Source organism: Brassica rapa, chromosome A08 (genome assembly GCF_000309985.2).
Source record: "Brassica rapa cultivar Chiifu-401-42 chromosome A08, CAAS_Brap_v3.01, whole genome shotgun sequence".
NCBI classification, from domain to species: Eukaryota; Viridiplantae; Streptophyta; class Magnoliopsida; order Brassicales; family Brassicaceae; genus Brassica; species Brassica rapa.
Genome location: NC_024802.2, coordinates 16131204 through 16151868, shown reverse-complemented (window position 1 = coordinate 16151868; position 20665 = coordinate 16131204). Strand labels below are relative to the sequence as shown.

General features: G+C 32.4%; 2 protein-coding genes across 2 annotated transcripts; one reads left to right on the top strand and one right to left on the bottom strand.

Moving 5' to 3' along the window:
• The first annotated feature begins 2852 nt into the window (after nt 1-2852).
• On the top strand, nt 2853-5730 carry LOC103835008. Its single transcript, XM_033277240.1, has one exon. The coding sequence runs from the start codon at nt 4897-4899 to the stop codon at nt 5416-5418; it is 522 nt and encodes a 173-aa protein (XP_033133131.1). The 5' UTR covers nt 2853-4896; the 3' UTR covers nt 5419-5730.
• Nucleotides 5731-10639: 4909 nt separating this feature from the next.
• On the bottom strand, nt 10640-16047 carry LOC103835006 (BEL1-like homeodomain protein 2). Its single transcript, XM_009111096.3, is given in 6 exon segments — nt 10640-10912; nt 10914-11416; nt 12777-12837; nt 13357-13748; nt 14544-15574; nt 15577-16047. Coding segments are annotated over 6 exon segments (2076 nt in total). The 5' UTR covers nt 15617-16047; the 3' UTR covers nt 10640-10863.
• Between the last annotated feature and the right edge of the window lie 4618 nt (nt 16048-20665).

The following is a 20665-nucleotide window of genomic DNA, read 5'->3' as shown; positions in this document are numbered from 1 at the left end:
AAGTTTTTTTGACATTTCTGTGATGTTCATATTGATTACAAAAATTATTATGGTGTACAATATATTTACGTCGTATTTGGGCGGGTGTAATCGAAGAACTGCATATTCCAGTATAATTCTCAAGTGTGTAGATTCTACTTAATTATTCATGTTTGCGTGGTCAGATTAGGAAAATGTTGCTAAGTATTGCTAAATATATTAAGTTCTCTGTATCACGTGTGTTACCTGGAGAATTTGAACTGGATAATCTGAAATGCAGGGACGCGCCATGAGTGCTACTTGGTTTTGACTAAATTTATTAAGATGATTAATTATTCTGATGTGAATACAAATTCGAGAAATAATTTGTAATCTGCTCAAATACAACAAAAAGGGTACATATGGACATGTTAAACGGGATTTTTCACGTTTTCGACCCATATAAAAGTATTAAAATCTCTGAATAAATTGAATCTTAGCCAAATTCATAACATAGCTACGAAATGACATACTTATAGCACGTAAAATTTGCAAACGGGACTAAAACTCTTTTCTACTGAAAACTTTAGAACTATTATAAGGAGGCAACAAAAAAACAAACCATCTTTAATTCACAACTGGTAACACCTATAAGGCTATAACGAATCAAATATAATACTGCCTCTCTAATGATATATGTGTAATTTGATGGTTTAATATACTGATGTAAAACGATATTATAAGAAAAGGTTTTGGAAGTCCAATAAAGCGTTCTTTCGCTGTGAGCCAAAGAGGTGATGATTGGTTCAATCTTCTCATTTTATGGGCTGAGACGGTGAGAGCAGAGCATCCATGAAGCTTCACACAAAAGCATGGAGCATGTGACGTTCCTCTTTCTTCTACATATACAAACATTTTTGCGAACACATGTTTATTTTAAATTATATACACAAAATAAAAACAATCACACGTAATTACGACGCAAGTATCTATAAAAGAGAACAAAGACATTATTGTGTACAAAAGAAATATAAAACGCAGATTATGAGTGTATTGCGACTAACTAGCATTACTTCGAGTTCTACAGTCCAGCTTAATCACATCGCTTAGACCATCTCCCATGTATTTCTCTATTTTTACCTCTAAAATAGAGGAACTCTATAATAGAGGTGAGTTTTACTCCAATGTATTTCTCTAAAATAGAGATCTCTACATATAGAGCAAAATATAGAAGAATGCTATTTTTTCCTCTATAAATAGAGGAGAAAATAGCAATCTCTATTTTAGAGATGCTCTTAGATGACTTAATATTTGACAATATACATCTGGCCATTTTTGAATGAGCAAGAGAGATAGTATGCTAAATAGAATTACATTTATTTTTCAGTTTTCTCTTCTTATTCGTATAGAGTTGTAAACATATAAATTTTAAGAAAACTAAATTATTTGTATGGCTAATAAAAGTTATAAAAAAGTTATAGCTGAAAATAATTTACCTCAATTGATTTGTCTCTAATCTAGCTCGTACACAATATTAATATACTCTATCAAACTTATCTTTAGAGCATCCACATCAATGAACCCCCTCTTGGGGTTCATCTTTTCAGTTTTTTATTATTAATTTTTTTTTCTTTTTCTTTTTGGTTTAAAAAAAAAAAAAAAAAAAAAAATTAGACCAATCGCGGGCCGCCACGACACGTGGGGCCCGTGCTACAGTGATGAACTTTAGGAGAGAGGGGTTCAGCCAAGAGAACTTTAGGAGAGAGGGGTTCATGGGATTGAATTATTTTATTATTATTTTTTCTTGATTTTTGTGTGAACTCCTCCCATGAACCCTCAATAATGGGGATGCTCTTACAATCTGAGTATCCTTTTATCAAAATATATATGATATAAATAGTACTTAGATTTATCTTGAGTACAATTGACAAAAAAGAGATTTATCTCGTGTATCATTTTTCGTCTAAGGTTTCTTTTATTTAATATTGTCTATCAAAATACAATAGTATAACAGTTGATATAGTACATTGCATCAAAAATGCAAAAACAAGCTCTTGAAAAACTAACCTAATCCGATAAGATCTGTCAATTACGATTACCAGAGAAATCAATGATAAAATTCAGACCGAATATTGGTTGGATGATGACAATACATTGATATCAACCGGATTAATGGTAAGACATATATCAAAAATAAAATGGAAAACTATACTAAGAAGGATAATATCAATAAATAGCGAACGAATAGCATTCGGTGGATTTTTACTACAAAACTACTTCAACTTGTCGTACAAGGCATGCATATTGAGCATAATTTCCATAGTTTATATCAACCGTAAGAGTTCAGCTGACCGATTTCAGCCTGTAACGACGATTATTAGTCCGTAATCAAATTGCATTTATTATAGTTACAAAAACTAGAGCCGTCGTTTGACCCAAAAAACACATGAAAATAATAGTTTTAGCTAAACACAACTTAATTGCTGGTTGCCTGGTTGGCATCGTTGTGAAAGTTGACAATTAACCACATATTGACCGACCCGACCCAAAATCTAAATTTTCACTTAAAATATAAAAGAAGTTGAATAGTGCACATGATTCTGAAGTCCAAACCATACATAACGATCTTATTTAAACTTGTTGTACATAAAATCATATCATCAAGCAGAAACAGTAACGAGTCATGTCAATAGGCAACCAGGAACCTAAACAAGTTTACGCCAACTCCAATAAATTGTCGGATTCTTATGGAACCGTTATGGCTCCATAGTGTGACACGTGGCTGTAAGCATATTAAGCCACGTCGTTCTCATTACACTTCTTTCTTACTATCTCCCTACTCCCTAGTTATGTTCCGTGGACTATCAGCACTCAGCTAAGGCCACACCTCCTTCTACATGTATTTATATCTTTATTACTTTTTGGACAACTTAAATATATTACTATGATTTATTTTTTTGTGGTATAAAACCTATACGTAAACCAAACCCGACAAATTTCATAAAAACCGAAAAATGGAACACTACTTTTCTGGTGACAAATAAAAAATCTTATGATTTAGGACGAAGTTAACCTAACCTAGAAGAAACATGAGACATAGAAGTTCAATAGACAAAGATTGCGCAGTGACATTATCATCAATGGTTTAATCAGCTTAATTAGACTATAAGTTTTTGTATGATAATAATCCATTCGTTACTTTACGAGTTTACTGAATTGTTGATTCCAAGAGATACTACTAACAAAACCGAGAACTATCTAATTGCCCAAAAATCATGTTTAAAATCTATACAACTTGTTTTCACCGAGCTCACACATTAATAAAATATGATAAGCTTGTGCTTTATGTTTCTACCAAAAAACTAATGTTAAGCTTCGTTTTATCCCTCTTGTACTCGAAAAATAAGTTTATATAAGATGTAAACATGATTTTTGGGCAATTAGATAGTAATATTCCCCATCATTATTTTTAAGTTTATATAAGATGTAAACTTATTTCTAAAACATAAATACATGATTGTTGATTCCTTTTCATTCCTGCTATTTTATTCCCGAACATTCTTTTTTGGTCACCAGTCATACCCTAAGATGGGGAATATTACTATCTAATTGCCCAAAAATCATGTTTAAAATCTATACAACTTGTTTTCACCGAGCTCACACATTAATAAAATATGATAAGCTTGTGCTTTATGTTTCTAAATAAAAAACTAATGTTAAGCTTCGTTTTACCCCTCTTGTACTCGAAAAATAAGTTTATATAAGATGTTTTCTTATCGATTAACGGTCTGTTATATTGGTTAATTAATTTTTATATTGTTTCTTGCTAATGTGGATATGTACTCAAGTTAAACCGATTACTGACATCTATCAACACAATAAAATCAATTTAATTTAGCAAAAAAAAAAATCAATTTAAAACAACTACTTGATATTTATTTAATTATGTTATTCTTTCCTTACTCCCACCTTCACTTTTGATTATGCAAATGCCTCTACATAGAAACTATAAAGGTAAAGTAGTAGTCATTACGCAACTTGGTAAACGAAAACCAAAACCGCAAACAAGTCTGCTTGCAATGTATACGTAATACCATGGCCGCAAAAAGTACTTACTCTATTTAGCTCAAGTCGTGACCACTTCAATATTCTTTATCATAAAGCAGGATGTTAAATAATGTTGACACCAAGTTAGTAGATTGATAATTTTATCTGTTCAAAATACATTCATAAATCATAATATTCACAAAAAAAACAAGTGTGCTCATATTCATTAGTAAGATATCGTGGTAAGACAAGCTACTACAAGTATTTTTAATTGACCGAGATATCTTTGTTCAACGATTTCTTGCAATTACCGTTCCATGTCTTCTGTATATAGGAGGTCTTATACTCTTATTTTCTTTAAACAACGACTATCTTTTATCTTGGATTTTGTAGAGTAGTGTAGAGTAGGTAAAACACACACACAGACACATATATTTATATGACTGTTACTGCTATAAGCTAAAAGACTAGATAGAAATTATATAGAGCATAGTGTAGAGTAGGTACTTTTTTATATACACGAAAGCAGTTCTATTTAAGATTGAAACGTAATCGAACAAGAGAAAATAAGAGAAGAAAGTCATAGTGGTTAAGTTTCAGTTCCTGACATGGTAAGTATAGTGGGTAATATCTAAACATCACAAAGCTGTCATCCTCCCCACCACTTATACAGCCTGTCATCACTCTTCTACTGGTCTACAACACGACAATGTCCTACGTGGCTTCCAATTTTTTGTAACACAAACTCTTCTTGTCTATTTATAACACAAATCTCCCTTTCTTTTCCACATTATTTTCTCCACTCAATAATCCCTTCTTTCACCGGAAAACGAGTCACGACTCACGAGTCAACTCAACAAGTTACCAAGAATCATACTAACACTTACATATATGGGTATATGCAGTTCAAGTGAGTCGACACAAGTTGCGTCGGCAAAACTGATATTGCAAGACGGGAAGATGATGGAGTTTGCGAACCCTGTGAAAGTTGGATACGTTTTGCAGAAGTATCCCATGTGTTTTATCTGTAACTCAGACGATATGGACTTCGACGACGCCGTTTCAGCTATTAGCGCCGAAGAGGAGCTTCAGCTTGGTCAGATATACTTCGCTCTTCCTCTTCGTTGGCTTCGGGAGCCACTTAAAGCGGAGGAGATGGCTGCATTGGCCGTTAAAGCTAGCTCTGCTCTCATGAGAAGCGGTGGTGGTGGTGGAGGAAGTTGTCGCCGGAAGTGTATCGATCATGTTGTCGTCTCTGATAAATATCGTCTTAACGTTGGCTCCGGTGATGATACGGTGGGATCAGGTCGGGTAAGGAGGAAAGGGAGAAACGTTGACGGTGGTGGTGGTAGCAGTAGTAGTGGCCGGAAGAGGAAATGCTACGCGGCTGAGTTGAGTACGATAGAAGAGTGAAGGGTAGTTTTGAAATTTGTGGATAGTTGTAACTAAGTTGGGGTATTTTAGTCATTTAATTAAGAAGCAATTTGCAAATTAGCATGTTCGAAAAATTCTATTTTGGGATTTTAGTAGTTAGACCATCATTAATAATTTAATATCAACGAGATCTTCTTACAATTAAAATAGAAAAAGGATTATAAATCAACAGACAAATTACTCCAAAAAAAATAGAAATTCGCGTAATATTTTTAGTTTATTTTTTTACATTTATATGTTAATTAAATTATTCAATAATAATAATAATATTTATGTTTTAGGGTTAGTGTGCTTAGTAGTACATCTCTCATTGGGTTGTGGCATTTGTCGAATAAAATTCAAATGATTAGTATTGTTTTGGTAAACAATACTCCAATAATCTCATGTCATCTTTTGGATATACGGAGATATACATGTCATGTGACTGGTTTCAATAATATCTCGTAACGCGGTACTGGATTGCAGTATAAATTAAAATGCATGGTTACACAAAATAGTCAAAATACATATATACATATACATGCATATGTGATAGTATTACACCTACATGTGGTTCTTTAATCACTCCACTCTTGTGTCTATTAAAGAAAGCTGCGTTCTTATCTATTTTCTTCAGGTTGTACTATAGATTTCTTTCTAATTTATTTCATGTCAACCTAATTTATATCACGTTAAATTCTTTAGCATTTAAAACGTCTCATTTGAATATTATAAGTATGACCCGACCCATATGTCCATATAAATAAGATCAAACTGGAAATATGTTTTCTGTAGCTTCATTTTTAAATATGACTATCTGGATTGAGAAACAAAAAAAATAGTAAACGGTGTAACATGATTACATGATAAGCTTGGGACCATTTTATTTGCCTTTTGTACAACTCTTAACAGAAATAGATAAAGAGTTGTACAGATGACCTTTGATATTCGCCTTTTGTATATCTACTCCACAAAATTTTTTTATCTATCAACAGTCTTAGTACAATTCATAATCGGTTTTATAGATGGCCTTGATATTAAAGCCTCTTAATTCTAAAAGTCCAGCTGTTTGTTCGATCTTCCAGTCATCTACGATGTAGCCATTGGCCAATCCATTTATGATTTGTATGAAACTTTTTGTTTATTAATACGACTGTCCTCAACATTTATTACTAATTATAAAGACTCATTGGTTGACAGAAAACAAAACACTCGTTGATTCGTTCTACAAATCCACCAGCTGTTTGAATGTGCATTGTTTATTTTTAAGAAATAATCTAAGCTTTCTGTAGTACTAGTATTGTTTTCTTGTCTTTACCCCGTAAATTTAGCTTCTGGATGTTTATCATTTATTGTTTTTGTTTAGATTCTTTGCCTAACGTTTCCCAAGATCTACAACTATTATTTCGTATAGTACTGTGAAAAATGTTATAATCAAATTTTAGATCAGACATAATTGAAGCAGTGGATATAGTCGGTCGAATCAACCATGTCTCGATATATTTGCCACAAATTATTTCAAAATTTTCATGATTTGTTTTTATTCCACACGTTGTAAAAATCATATTGTGTCCTTTACTGTGAATAGTTATAGTCAAATTTTGGATCCGACATAACTGAAGCAGTAGATATGAGTCGGTCGACACAACCATATCTCGATATTTTTGCAACAAACTATTGCAAACTTTTCATGATTTGTTAATATTGTACACGTTCTTAAAACCATATTGTGACCTTTCCATATGTTTTAGTTAGTAAATACGTTCATTTCAATTATAATAGTTAAGAGATTGCGAAAGATTTGGTCAAAACGAACAAAAACACAACCATGAAAAATAACTCCTATATATATGACAAGAATTTTTTTTTGTGTGTGTTCATCAACAACTATATGATTATTTATGTAGTTATATAAACGTCTACAAGACTACAACCACCTTGTAAAATGTAAACCCAAGGAAGAAGCTAAGACAAGATGTTTAAAACATATTATAGCATACACGATTATAAGTGACTATTAATAAACTGTTTCACTCTTACTAGCTATCACATGATTCCTAATCAAGATCGAATCCATTGCAATTCATGAGTTATTTTTAATAATATTTCTTCCACTACATATATACATATATGTATATATGCATTATAAACCAATGATGTTCTATGTGAATTGGACCAACATGAAAGCAGTTGGGTTGTAACCAACAAATTTGTTACCCGCGCGATCATTTTGCTTTGCTAGTATCTCTACACAAAACAATATAAAACCAGAAAAAGTAGAGAAAAAACTAATAAATAGCTATTACACATAGAATCTGATTGGATAGCTGTTTTAGAGCAAAAGTTTAGACTAAATAATGTTACTCCAGTTTCCACTACATTTTACTGATCAGTTAAAAAATGGAAATAAATTTTCGCTCTCTTTCTGGCTAACATGTTTTCTCTTTCTGTTTTATCACTATATTTTTCTACTTTTTCACTAAATAAAAATCAGAGTCACACCAATTGTTTTATTTTTATTCTCTCTCATTTACTCTATTTTACCCTATTAGGCTTTGGTTGATAATTTTAGAGTAAAATGGAAAAATATAAAAAGTGAAAACAAGCTAAAAATAAAATAAAATGAGAAACAAAGAGAAAAAAATGTGGTTGTTCTTATTAAGAGTGCCACTGGAAGCACTACTAGCACAAAGAGTAGAGTAAAATATATTTATGTTGAGTTACTCCACTTTAATTTCAGTCCGGTAAAATTTCACCTATTTACGCCAAAAGAAATTAAAAATAGACTAATTTGTTACCTTACATTAACCATAATGGAAAATTTTACTCTATATTTTGTTTTTATTTTTCCTACATATTCCACCTTTTTCCTCCATATTCCATTAAACATCAATCATAGCTCAAATATGGAGTAATGTTGTGTCTGTTTCTCTTTTCTTAAAACAGTAATAATTATTCAAGAATGATTTATTTTGTTGGTTATTCGACAATAATATTCAAGATGCAACTTTCTAACATACAAATTATTTCCTCTGCATATTTCCAGAAAGTCTGAATTTAACATCGTACAAAGGAAACAGCAGCTGCAAAAGAAGTTAAACAAGGCTATGTGTGCAAGTAATGATAGAGTGATATAGAAAGTGAGAGCTGTGTTTCCAGGTAGTAGTAGTTGTTGGTATCTTGTGAACAAGTGAGTCTGACATTTGAGAACAACCAGTTCAAAGTTATTTTCTTGAGATGAGTTAGTTCTTTTTTTTTTAATATGTATTCTTATCTTGCTAAACTTCAATACTTAATAATAATTTTGTTATTTTAATTTTGTTAAATTAATAATCTGATAAAAAAATCAAATAATAAAAAAAAATCTGCAAATTTTTTGGAAAATCAACATAAAAGAGTGGTCAGAACTTTATCAGAAAATGAATTAATAATTTTGACCACTTTCTGATGCTTGTTTTTGACGACAATTCCGTCGACTTAATATGGTAAAAAAAAATTGACCATTTTCTGACTAAATTCATTTTTTACAGAGTTTTTTTGACGGTCTATTGTGATTAAAAAATGGTCAAAATAAAGTGTTTTTAACCATTTTCTAACAGAATTAGAGGTCAGAAATTAAACTATTTCTTGTAGTGTAAAGAGTAAATGAGGGAAAATGTAATTCCAATTGATTTGATTTTTTTAAGAGTAAGTTAGAGTAATAAAGTTTTCACCATTATAATTTGCATTAGAAATGTTATACAATTAATATTACGCTACATTTTACCAATCAGACCAAAGTCTTCTACCAAACGTCCACTTTAAAAATGTGTATAATATGAATATCCACTTTTCCGAAAGAAAACCTTTTCGTAGTAGTATGTTAATTATATCCACTATTTACTTATTTCCTAAATTCTTTCGTATTAGTTCACTGTTTATCTTTATCCTTTTTAACGAGAGAGTAGAATATCTCCAGATGTTCATGGGATGAACAACCAATAATATGTATTTGTGTTATTCTCCAGGATAGTGATTGCTACATTCTTTCCACTCGTCTCGTTAGGACCTAGGATGGTGGCTAAAGACCTAAAGCATTGCGCCATAATCAGAAACTATTATAGTAAAGTTAAATCAACCCTCTTTTATCTATATTGGTTAAGTTAAATGCACTGGATTTTTATTGATTGATCTTAATTCTTAACTAACATAATTGATCTTATTCACAAATTATTCATCACTGTGTATTTGGTTTTAATTGTATTGAAAAAGAGGGTTGCTTCAGCCATTAAGAGTTTTCTTTTCTATTACTCGCAGTCTCCGACAATGACGTGACTAAAATCCCGGTATAGGAGGGGGAAAACAGCACGCAGTCTTGAATCATATTTGAGCCTTTCATATATTTGGTTGGGCTTTTTACTACCAAATTTTTGCTCGGTCTACTAACGTTTTTGGTTCCCGTCACCATCATCTCCGTGGAAGATCGAGGAAGCATCGCAGCGACTAGAGCTGAAAAAAAAAACGGATTTGAAATACGAATATGCATCGGATCCGAAAATACGAATTTGATCCACTATATAAAATATCCAAATGCATCCTGTTATCCGATCGACTCGAACCCAAAAAAAAAACCTAAAATATCACAAAAAGATCCAAAAACATTCGGAAAACATGTATCCAAATTCCAATAAATATCCAAAAAATACAAATTAATATCTAAAACCAAAACAAATAATTAAAATATTCAATTCTATTTTATGTTAGGATGTAATCACGGTTCAAGTTTATTTATTTATTTATTTTTATTTTTTGAGAAAGGGCCTCACTGTTTAAGTTTATATGTTATATACTTCCTCCAATTCAAAATGATGTATGTTTAAGATTTTCAAAACATATTAAATTTTGGTACTAAATACATATTTTACAATTAAATATTTTCATAATTCTAAACTAATAAAAATTCGGTGAACGTAGTTTTTTTAAACTTACAATTAATTATAATTAGATGATAAAGATGAATTAAATATAAAAATTTTATTTTAAAAAATATTTTTCTTCTTCTAAAACATATTTTTTTGTGAAACAGAGGAAGTACTAATTTTATTTAATTTTTTTGAGTATTTAAATAACGTTTTGTGGTGTTTCTAATAACCCAAAAAATGATTTGAATTTGAATGAGTATCTAAAGGAGACCCGAACTAGAAATGATCCGAACCTAATATTATGTAAAATAATCCGATGGTATGGTAAGTGATAGTGATTAGACAAACAAACCACTGAAAGAAAACAATAAGTGGTAGTGTTGTACAATTACAATATGATGTTAAATGGTTGTCTTCTAGTTTGCAAGAGGAAAACGAAGTAAAAGAAAATAGGGATGATCTAAAGTATTCTTGTGAGGGTTTAAATATATTTTGAACACAAAAATAAAAAATATACATTAACTAAATAAATGTAGTAACAAAATCAAACCAACCCCCCCAAACGAAACTCTCTATCGCAGAAAGAAGCGTTGATCAGGCATATTGCTAACATGGCGTAGACCAAGCGTGAGTGACACGTCACCAGTAGGGTTTGTCCCAAACCTTATAACATTACCACCATCCATGTCAGTATCATCAAATCCTCCAATACCTTTCTGACACGTAGCAACCGCCGAAAACGCGGTTGAACCAGCGTAACTAGAGACTGCGGCGACGTTGGTATAGGAGGAGGAAGGGTCGTTTTCGTAAGCATTGATGTCGGATGATGATCTTAGACGGTGGCCTGTCGCTACTGCTGCGTCTGCGTCGGGTGCGGTTGTTGCTGATTGTGCAGCTGTCATTGAAGTTTGTGAAGTGGTCCGAACTGGAGTGAAGTTGCTATCATCGTTGTTGGGTTTTGTGCTCTTGTCGCTGTTGCTGTTTTTTGTTTCTTGATCTTGTTCGTTTTCTTCTAATTCTTTTGATTCTTGTTGATACATTTCTTCCACCATTGGTTTCCATAATCGAACCCTAGCATTAATGAACCAATTTGACACCTGAATAAAAAGACAAAAAAATATTCACCAAGTTAATGATAACAGTTACTCTAACGAAAGAAATAATGGACTCCTTTTTATTTGTCATTTTGTTATTTAATGTATGCAAGAAATTGAGGGTTTCTTGAAAGCTGCAAACTTTGATCTACTTGAGGAAAATGGTCCCTTTTCAGTTTTTAATGTCTATCGCTCTCTCTCCTCTCTCTCTCTTCTATGTTTGTAACGAAACGAATCCCAAGAAATGTTAATAGTGAGTGGAAGGCAAAACACATGCAGTGTGATTGGTAAAAGTAGAGTATCAAACCAAACGAAGGAAAGAAACAAAACCCATGCAAAAGATCTATCTCAAGTTAGTTACTCCTACTAGTTAGTGTACTCAAGACTCATGCATGTTGCTTCTTTCCTGAAGAGAAAAGTTTGGTATAACAATCTTTCTTTTGTGAGGTTAACTTCTAAACACTATTAAGCATATGCTAATTAAAATGTCAAATTCTACGTGTATAGGTAATCTGGGCCATTAATTAAAGTGTTATCTAGTTCTAATTATATAAACGAACTTCACAATGTATAACCAAAACAAAACTTCACGATAGTACATATATATATATATAAGTATATATAGAGTTAGATTATTTCAAACTTAAATGTTTGACCGTGTTTGAATTCACAAGTTTAAAATGTTAGGTTCATATATAGGGAGAAAACGTTATTTTATTCTATCGAACATCTTACAAATTCTAAACCCAAAGGAAACTGTTCTTTATGTTTTCGTCTATAACTTTAAAATAAACGTTTGACAAAATCATATGTTTAATTTTTTGTATATATGAAGTTGTTTATACGTGGAAGAAAATTTGACAAATTCTAAAGACATACTCCCTCAGTTTCTTAATGATAGACTTTTTAGAAAAAAAGTTTAAATCAGAAAAATGTATTTTTGTGTTTTTTATGAAAAATTTGTAAACTTCAAGAAAATTAATTGATTTTATTGAATTACTATTAGTTAAAAGTTATCGAAAATTAAAAATTACAGAAAACGATACATTTATTATGGTAGTTTAATGTGTTTTTTTAATATGTGTGAAAATATTAAAAAGTCTATATTTTAGGAACGGAATGAGTATTACTAACAAGGTAATTCATTAGTAGTCCAGATTGTGGCCATTCCATGAATTGTATATCTAGTTAAGAAAGATACCTGGAAAGATAGCTTGCTTGAAACATAGTTTTTTTTTGTGCACGAACTTAAAACATAGTATAGTATTTGCTTAATGAAAATAATTATTTCACTGTGTTATGCTTATGTAATAGACATATACTATATATATTTTCTATATAACATTCATATTTTTATACTGACCTGATTTCTGGATAAACCAGTCTGGCGAGCCAAGAGGTGCTTATCTGCATCGCTTGGATACCTGAGAAAGAGACCAGAAAATGACATCACTCTCTCTTTGCCCTAAACATAATCTAAATGATCTTCTTTATATTTTCTCTGTATACAACACAATCAAAGTATATGCAAGAAAAAGTACAGGCTTTCTCTTTCTTTTTACTAACAAGGGCGTGAGAATCTAAGAGACAAAAGAAAAGCTGATGATTACATAGCATAGATCCAGTTCTTTTTCCTTTTCTGTTTTGTTTTTACTCATAAAGCAATTGACAGAGAGGTAAAAAAGTACAAAAACACTACTCTTTTGCTTTATTTCCATTTTTTCGATAACTCTGACTAACAAAAAAATAGCAAAATTCCACTGACATAGATCTAAAGAAATCACTGATGAAATAACAAGAAATAAATGCGTTTGCTCAGTTGTTATAAAAATTAATTTATTTTCATCGTAAATGAGTTTTTTTTTTTTAACACCAATCGTAAATGATTTATAACAAGGGTTAAGGAATAACGGCAAAGGTAAGAAATAAAAGAATTTACTTACGGGTGGAGAAAATGCTCGAAGAGCCAAGCTCGAAGGATATTAACGGATCGTTCAGGCAAACCGCGTTGTGGCCGCCACGCTTCTTGTTCCATCATCCCCATTTGATGAAACGCACGTTGCTGACGCAAACTCTGTTCTAGCAAACGCAACCGCGGCGTTTCGCCTTTAGTTAATCCGGAAGAAGATATTCCGGCTGCATCCTTGTCCCCAAGAAGTTCACAGCTCTGCCTAAGTTGAGCCGCAACCGCATCTTTAAGGCATCGAAAATGCCTAGACATAGCCTTTTGAGCCAAAGCGGTGTACGGTAACGCAGCACCGTGGCCCATTACTATGTCGAAAGAGTTCACGACCATCTGCATTTGCTCACAGTAATGGTTGTACCGTCGGTCCACCTGCCAACAAAATTAAACTATACATTATACAATCCATACATATTTAATATTTGCTTTTCCTTTTAGTCAATGTTATTGATAGCTTGTGTGTTATATTTCACGTGATTAATATATAGTTTAGAGATCTTTTCACGAGCAGGTATATTTGTGTACGAGTTTCATCGATCAAAATACTAATGATGATTTTTTTACAAGAAGAATACTAATGATGAAAAAACAAATGAGAGTACTAATTAGTTACGTTAGGATGAGACAGTAATAAAATTTGAAAACAACAGAATATACTCCAAAGTTTTCGTATCCCAGCCCAAGCATAAAATAAAATACTTATAGTGAGAAAAATAAGTCAACTAAAAAAGATAACTATTCAGATAATGGGTAAATAATTAAGTAACGTTAAGGAATAGACATAGAAGATAGTAGAATATATGGTAATGATTTTTCTTTGATTAATCGATTCTACCAAACGCTAAGCATCAATATATTCCTCAATATAACTTATAATACGACTGCCACACGAATAAGTTGTTTAAATTTTTATATTTTTTATATAAATGATGGTAGCTAGGATTGCGTAATCAGACTCTAGCAAAATAATCAAAGTTATGACCAGTTCTTATAAATTAATCGTTTCAAAACAAAGAGTTCAATCAAGTCATATCACGTTTCTTGTCCCTTCGTTATAATAACTTTTGGATCAATTGAGTATTTGACTAAATACGTAAAATGTGTTACTATCATTAAAGGACCAAGTCAAAAATCAAGATTGAAACTAAATAAATTAAGGAGACAAACCTCTTCAAGCATGGTGAGTAGCTTAACTTTTCTTCTTTGATGCTCAATCCGATCAGACGCCGACAAAGGAGACTGATCCTTAATTGCTCCGGCCGACGATGGAGAGCCACTGCCACCGTCGCCACCACTAGTATTAGGGTTTGAGCTGTTCCTAAGTTTGGTTTTCTTAGAAAATCCTCTTCCAACGGTACAAAACTCCTCCAACAACTCTTGAGCGGCCGTCGTGTACCTCGAGCTTCTAATGATATTGATCGCTCCTACGGAAGAAGAAGACGCCGCAGCAGCCACCGGAGATGATCGGAGATGATGTTGAGGGTAGTCAGTAAGAAGAGTTCTTGAATTAGAAGAACTGTTTCCATAGTATATATTTCTATACTCTTCCGCTTTTGCTGCAGCCTCTAAAGACGACGAGAGAGATAGGGACAAGCCTTGTCCACCGGTTTGGCTGTTGTGATGATGATGATGGTCGGAGGATGAGGGAGACTGCCACGTCAGTTGTTGGTGATGATGCTGATGTGGAATCTGATGCATAGACATAGTATTAGTGTAGCCTTGTTGGTGAGATGGATTTGGTAGTAACATGTGAAGAGTTGAAGAATTGTTGTGGTGGCTTCTTGTGGTGGTTGTAGATGCCGGAGACGGTGGTTGTTGCGGTGGATTCATTAAAAATAACTGCATGGCGGCGGCTGAATCCGCCGGAATATTATGATGTTGCTTCTCAAGAAACTGTCTATTTGACCGGAAAGATTGGTCGTGGTCAAGATCTCCTCCTCCTACTGCACCGCTGCTTCCGGGAAAGTTAAACATATCTGATAGTATTCCGGCAGTTTCATAGACCGGAATCCCACTTCCGGCGACTGAAGATTCCTCGTCCATTTTTATTCTTTGATGTTCTTGCTTCTGCTGAGTTGTTAAGCTGGTCGAATCTAATCGGTCGAATCCATTAGAGAAGCTTATGATTCCTCCTTGGTGTTGTTGATGATGATGGTGGTGGTAATCTTGGGACATAGAATTATTGTGAAGAGTCTTCAAGTAGTAGTAGGAGAAGTTTTGGTTATTGCCATGTGAATCATTCAATCTTCTTCTTCATGATATAATACAAAACATAACTAAGAAAGAAAGACAAAGAGCGAGTCAACAAGGTCTTATGCTGTTTTCAAAACTAAATACATCATCTATAAGACTATATAACTGATGAACATAACCATATAGAGAGAGCAGATGAGAAGAGAATACCTTTGGAGTTTGCTGCTGAAAAAAAAAAGAGAGAGAGAGGTATAGGTATCGTTTTCTCTTTCTCTCTGGCTTTCTCTTTCTGGACTCTCCTTTTCTTGTTTTCTTTGTTACTAAGAGTTTATTCAGGAATTCTTTAAAAATATAATAAAACATAGAGAAAATATGATAGAGATAGAAGGCACTATTCTGTTTTCTTCTCCGCCTTACTTTTTAGCCCACCAATCTTCTTCTTTTTTAACTCACCAATCTTCTTCTTTAGTTTTTGTTGTTGTCATCAAAAAAATACGGGCAATTTAACGTATTAGAAAAAATGTTATACAAAATAGTTTGTCATTAGTTAAACAGAATAGTATAGTATACAAAACAGATATATTATGCTAATCACACTATTATATTTGTCAATACAAATTGATATACTTTATAAATTTGATATAAATACAAAATGATAGAATATAAAACAAATTAAATAACTCAAAAATTTAGTCTTAGGTAATTTAAATATATTCGGATTACAATTAAATGGAACTTTTATATAAACACAGTAAAATATAATTGTTACATATATAAAAAAGATAGTAACATATATTGTAGAAATATAGAAAATATTCTAACTATTTTCTGGTTAGTTTATTAATTTTTATGCTATGTGGTTGTTTGTCTAAAATCATGCAAAAATTTTAAGACACTGCCATATTCTCCAAATACTCTCGCTATCATTTTTCTGGATACCCTGGGTTAACTCGCAGATAGAGTCAATTACGTCCATTCAAAACTGATCCTTGTTGGTGCGTCGCTCATCAATCGTCAGATGACATTACATAGGTTAGACCTCACATCAATCTTCCCCAATAAAAAGCTAAAAACCAATATAGTTTAAAAGCTACATATTTATTTTAAATGTGTAGAATAAGCTTATAATACATATGCGTGAGCCTTAGTCCTTCCTAGGAATACCATAAATGTTCTTTGTGAATCAGTCCTAACAAACTAGTATTCTGGTTTCTTTCAGACATTTTGTTTGTATTTTTATGAAAAATCAGATTAACTTTCCTTATACGGAGATTATGATTCTTTTAAAACGATAATCACTATACCAAAACAAATGATTGTGTCATAATCAATTGATTCTAAGTTGTAACCACAAGTTAGTCACTTACAATCGGCTTTTCATTGAAGTGACCGTGAGTTAATTAATTAGCATGTTTATTATCTCGTAACCTACATAGATCAATTATGTAAGACATATAATTTTCAAAACTAGGATGGTCTAATTTTAAATAACAATGCAAGAAAATGCAAAATAATTCAGAACTATCTAATATCCAAGCTAATTTTTTACCCGGACCATCGATCTTGAAAGCATAATTGTTTTGCTACTTGAGGTTCTAGTACGATGAAACTCCGTCTACATTTTCTACTCATTGGATAGAAAATGAAAGATGGACGTTCGCACTCACCGGACGTGTTGTTTGGCACGTGTTGAAGGTAAGAGGAAGGATTAGAAGTCAAGTTCTCACAATGCCAATTAGGTTTGTGTGGGGATAATCTAGAAAACCGATGAAATCGACACATAGCTGATTTTTGGTTCAACAAATTTGAGATCGATCCGGCTGCGTTTTTTTTGGTTCTTATGTTAACTCAATATATATAGAGGATCACGTCAGAGGTGGTAACATGGAGTAGACAATTATATAAGTTTTCAGCACACTAACAAAATGATTTCATTAAACTGTATAGATGGATTTTTTTTCTCAAAGATTCCTTAGAAATAATGCAAAATTGATAAGAGTATAGTGAAAATCAGCAGAAAAACTAGTATAAAAGGGGGAAATATGTACATTTCATGGTTTGGCGATTGAAAAATTCTAAACCAAATAAAAAGGTAGATATTTTCCTTTCGAGATAAGCGTTTAGATTGGAATAAAGGATTTTAACAAGCGAAAATAGTCTGAAAATTTTATACGAGCGCACTAACGACAAATTCTTGAGACCGATATGTGTGAACGAGCGCACTATTACTAACGCTCAACATCTTATATATCATGTGTTACTGTTTTAAAATCAAACAACTTGATTGTTTTAACTTTTTAGAAATATATTAACCTTAATTTTACATTAGTTAGGGAGTGAGGATATTGAGATTCATTTCTTCGACTGAAGACTTATCTCGTATCACGTACGTCTTACCTAATTTTTTTTATTATTATCAGATTTAAATGCATATCCCATATACGGTTATATAGATATTTGACATTACAACGTATGTTATATGGGATAAATAACTAATGGAAATGTCGAAAGTAATAATGTAAGTCCACTTTTATAATTTACACATTGAGACTTTTTTGTGACATGACACCATGCTGGAATCTAGCTAGCATTATAGATTAATGTTATATTACCACGCAACTAATGGATTCATTTTTAGTTAATAAAACATTGTGATAATCCTAGCCACTTTTGTGAGGTAAATTTCATGGTGTGCTGTCAAGGTTAGACAATATATATAACAAGGTCCTTTTGTATTCATGTAACACTAGTAATAAATAAATGTTTATGAGACTGTTTTAATTTTAGTTGCATTTTTTTGTAATTCCAATTGTAAACCTGGAATAACAATTGACAGTTCAACCTTCTTCCCTCCTACCAATATATATTTCTCTTTTTAATTCGTTTTTATTTTTTTCCCTTATAACTCAATATGGTTCTCTTTAGGAAAAAGAGTTTAATCGGGTGAGTCTCTCACATGAATCCCACCCTCCTTTCACACTTATGCACAACCATCCGTTGCGTGCTGAACCTCCTTTTTCGCACGTGTACGTGGAGAGGATCTTCTTCTTTAGGCATTTATACTCTTTACCCACCAAAGCCAACTGGTAATGGCTCTCTTCTATTGATCTGCTTTATAATATCTTCAATGATGTCAAGTCTCTAACCCTGAAAATATTTATTATTTTCTTCATCTTTAACACGTTTCTCGCTTCTCGACCTCACATAAACATTCATCACAAAGTCGTTTTTGTTTTCTATAAGAAAGCCAAAGACTTATAACTATGTAATATTTTTTTTTTTGTAATCAGAACTCACAAGACATTTTATACACTTTTTTTTCTGTGAACAAGAAATTCTGATGGTATACGAATTCTTGATAATGGAATGTATACCAAACTACATGTATTAAAGTGTTTTTATGTAAATATATAGCGTTATATGTTCCATATTTACATGATATAACAACATTTTAAAAATTGATTTTCAGATAAAATGTATCAGTTAAAAGAAACTAATCGGGATTTCCCTAAACATGAAGTTTCGATATGATCAGATGGTGTGCAATTGCTAATAGTTAGAAGATAAAACCACCATTAAAAAGGAAATATAGAAATAAGCTTATTATTTTTTGTTGATTGAAAGATATCCAAAGAAGCTTTTCTTGACTAAAAGCATTTACAACGACCCATAATAGATGCTCATAGCCTCAAAGGTTTGATTTATTGTCTTGTCAATATATCATTTGATTTCTCATCCATCAATCTTTTTTAAAACATATCATCCATCCATCCGTCATTCAGTCTACGTCATATGATAATGCTATTCCTCATAAGTTTGTGATTTGACATATGGTGGTTATAGATAGAGTTGTCTTTGCCAAAATGAACGTGAGTTATATGTTTGCGTTAATATCGGTTTTAACATCGTTAAATTTTTGTCTATATTCGTTACATCCTAACTCTATGTTTCGACTTTCCAAGAACTTTTATTATTTTACAAAATCAAAAATACAATAAAGTCGATGAGAAAGAAACAAATAAATTTGAATTTTTTACATGCATGAGTAATGGGAGAGCGAGGCAACAAAGGGGTTGTGAAAATGGCAGTGATGGTCCCTTCTTATTCCATTTCTTGTCCTTTTTGCGTCAATCTAGTTGTTCCTCTCATTTTTATTTTCTATTATCTTTTCTTTTTATTTTATTTAACTGATTTTGTAATAATTTTCTCGCTTTTTTATTTTGTTTTTATCAGTGCCTTTTGAGCACTGGTATTCTGCGACTTCATTGTGTTTTTGTCTAATGGTGTGTGACCACAAGCTCACTACGTGTATTTAGGTTTTTTTTTTTTTGCTAAAAACTTGTATTTAGGTTTGCCTTTATGACTTGCGCATTTGTTTGTGGTTTCAATACAAAAACACATATATGTGTATATGAACAAAACCGGAAACTATAACTATTATGAGCTGGTCCTGAGATTTTGGGTTATAGATAACTTAAGAGGATTTCTATAGTTTGAAGACTTGAACAAATATACGTCTCCTTTTGGATGAACGAGCGGATACATTAATTAGTTACAGAAATCACAATTTCTATATAAAGTAATTGTAATATTCTGATATATAAAAAGGTTTAAGAAGATTGATTTGGTTACCTACGTCATCAAAATTGATTTACTTTTTCCGTCACACATCCATTTAAAACTTCAGAGTTAAGTGTATTTAGGCTGCAGTAGTGAAAGGATGGGTGACTTAGCGGCCGGAAGTGATTCGCGATATCATACGAGTAAGGCCAAAACACATGAAAAGGTCGGGTGGTGATTGCAGGGTTAGTAAACAAGACTTTCGGACCTTGGAAAAAATTTAACGCACTGCTCGTTAGACGGAATGGGACCCACGGGCCGAGAGAGCGGAGGTGGGTATCCCATTAGCTGTGAACGGTCGGGGCGTTATAAGTGGTATCATAGCTGGTTATCCATTTCGATTCTGACTCGAAAGGCGCCTTGGGACCTGTCGTGGGGAGCAACGAGGATGTTGCGTTCTTTGAGAAGAGGTGAATTGTAACAATCCGAGTTGTGATATATGGAAAAGTTTAAGAGGATTAATTTGGCTATCTATG